We start from the raw sequence: 2,693 nt of genomic DNA on the forward strand, positions 1-2,693 counted from the left end.
GCAAAATCCTTGTTCCTCCGCCCTTGCTCTTCCGCCGTCAGCGAAGCTTTCGTTCCTCCTCCCTTGCTTCCCATGGTGTCATGATATCACTCCAACAAGGTGCGCAGCACATCAAGGAGGCGATGGAGGAGTCCGACGCCATGTTCCTGATACCTAGAGATCCTGTGATGCGGCTGGACACGGGCTTTGTCGAGCTACCGGTGGGGTTGGGCTTTCGGGTCTCCATCGTGCCGGTACTAGAGCATGTGGCTGTGAGGGTGGTGAACCGCGTTGCAGGTGAGAAGAGGAAGAAAAAGAAGGACAACAAGAAATTGAAGCGACAGGCGAAGGAGTGGGCGAAGCTGAATCGAGGAAGGCGGTGGTAAGGCTCGAAAGAGGAGGAAGAAGAAGATGAAGAAGTAGGAGACGGCTCTGGGTCACCCGTCCAATGGGATGAGCTAGGAGGAAGGGACAAGGACCCATCTCTGTCGTAGGTGGGGCCTTTAATGTGGAATGCCCTAGGGTAGCAGGGGGAGGACGTGCCCCTAGAGCCGATGAAATCAAGCCATCGGATGGCCAACTCGACGGCGATGTTTAGGCCGTTGATGAGCACCTCATATTCGGCCACATTGTTGGAGGTGGGGAAGTGGATGCAAACCATGTACCTCATGCGCACCTCGAGGGGCGAAACAAAGACTAGTCCCATGCCGGTGCCTTTCTTTGTCAGTGATCCATCGAAGTACATCGCCCAGTACTCATGGCCGACGACTGCTGGCGGCATCTGAATCTCGGTCCATTCTGCAACGAAATTGGCCAGTGCTTGGGACTTGGTGTCCGTTTGAGGGGCATACGAAATGCCCTGACCCATCATCTCGAGTACCCACTTTGTGATTCTTCCTGTGGTGTCCTGGTTTTGGACAACTTCGCTGAGAGGGAAGGATGTCACGACCATCACCGGGTGCGACTCAAAGTAGTGACGCAACTTCCTCCTGGAGATCAGGACGACATACAAGAGCTTCTAGATTTAGGGCTAGCGAGTCTTGGAATCAGACAAGACTTTGCTAGTGAAGTATACTAGATGCTACACCTTGACGGTGTGTCCCTTTTCTTCCCGTTCTACCACCAGGGCGGCGCTGACCACTTGTGTTGTGGCCACAAAGCAGGAGTGGTTCCCCATCGGTCGGTGGGACCAGAATCAGGGCTTTCATCAGGATTTCCTTGACCTTGTCAAGTGCCTCCTGAGCCTCAGGCATCCACACAAATCGGTTGGTTTTCTTTAGGAACTGGTATAGGGGAGGCCTCGTTCGCCGAGGCACGAGATAAAATGGCTAAGCGCAGTGAGGCACCCCGTAACTTGCTACACTCCCTTTAGATTTTGAATCGGGCCCATCCTCATGATGGCCGAGATCTTCTTTGGGTTGGCTTTGATGCCACGCTCGAAGACAATGAACCCAAGCAGCATACCCCTTGGGACCCCAAAAATGCATTTCTTAGGGTTGAGTTTGATGTCGTTTGCCTAGAGTTTCGCGAAGGTTTGATCTAGGTCTACTAAAAGCTGGTCAGCCAGTTTGGACTTGACCATGATGTCATCTACTAAGCCTCAATGGTTCGCTAGATGAGGTCTCTGAAACACTTGAGCATACAACGCTGGTATGTAGCCCCTATGTTTTTTAGACCGAATGGCATCGTGACATAGCAGAACGATCCGAATGGGGTGATGAAAGAAGTCGCGAGTTGGTCGGATTCTTTCATCGTGATTTGATGGTACCCAGAGTATGCATCAAGGAAGTAGAGGGTTTCACACCTCGAGGTCGAGTCGACCACTTGATCTATATGTGGCAAAGGAAATGGATCCTTTGGACACGCCTTGTTGAGATTCATGTAGTCAACACACATTCTCCATTTCCTATTCTTTTTTTGTACAAGGACGGGATTGGCTAACCACTCGGGATGATACACTTCCTTGATGAATCTGACCGCCAAAAGTTTCATGATCTCCTCACTGATGGCCCTACGCTTCTCCTCATCGAAGCGACGTAGGCGCTACTTTATCGGCTTAGAGCCTGGCCTGATCTTCAAGGTGTGCTCGATGACTTCCGTCGGAATGCCTGGCATGTCCAAGGGTTTCCACACAAAGATATCTCTATTGGCGTAGAGGAAGTCGATGAGCACGCTTTCCTATTTGGAGGAAAGTGTGGTGCCGATGCGCACCACTTTGTTCTCGGAGCTGCTAGGGTCTATGAGAACCTCCTTGACACCCTCCACAGACTCAAAAGATTCGGCCGACCACTTGGAGTCGGGTGCTTCCTCGGCGGTTGCCTCCTTGATGACCACGAGCTCCTCGGAGGCAATAATCGCCGAGGCGTGCTCATAGCACTCAACTTCATACTCGTAAGCACACTGAAAGGAGGTGGCGATGGTGATGACCCCACATGAGCCTAGCATCTTGAGCTTCAGGTAAGTGTAGTTGGGGATGGCCATGAACTTCTCGTAGCACGGTCATCCCAAGATGGCGTGGTAGGTTCCGTGAAACCCAACCACCTTGAAGGTGAGGGTCTCCATCCTATAGTTGGCTGGATCCCCGAAGGTGATGGGCAGGTCGATTTGCCCGAGCGATATGACTTGTTTCTCTAGCACGATGCCATGGAAAGGTGCCCCGGTCGATCGGACATGCGATCGGTCGATGCCCATGTCATCAAGCGTCTTGGTGAACA

At 52.2% G+C, this 2,693-nt stretch overlaps 1 protein-coding gene across 1 annotated transcript; it reads right to left on the bottom strand.

Moving 5' to 3' along the window:
* Nucleotides 1-2,157: 2,157 nt before the first annotated feature.
* LOC136503949 (uncharacterized) lies at nt 2,158-2,460 on the bottom strand. The gene has a single exon (XM_066498861.1). It carries the CDS (start codon nt 2,458-2,460, stop codon nt 2,158-2,160), a length of 303 nt encoding a protein of 100 aa, XP_066354958.1.
* Between the last annotated feature and the right edge of the window lie 233 nt (nt 2,461-2,693).

This window comes from Miscanthus floridulus, chromosome 14 (assembly GCF_019320115.1).
Source record: "Miscanthus floridulus cultivar M001 chromosome 14, ASM1932011v1, whole genome shotgun sequence".
Taxonomy (NCBI): Eukaryota; Viridiplantae; Streptophyta; class Magnoliopsida; order Poales; family Poaceae; genus Miscanthus; species Miscanthus floridulus.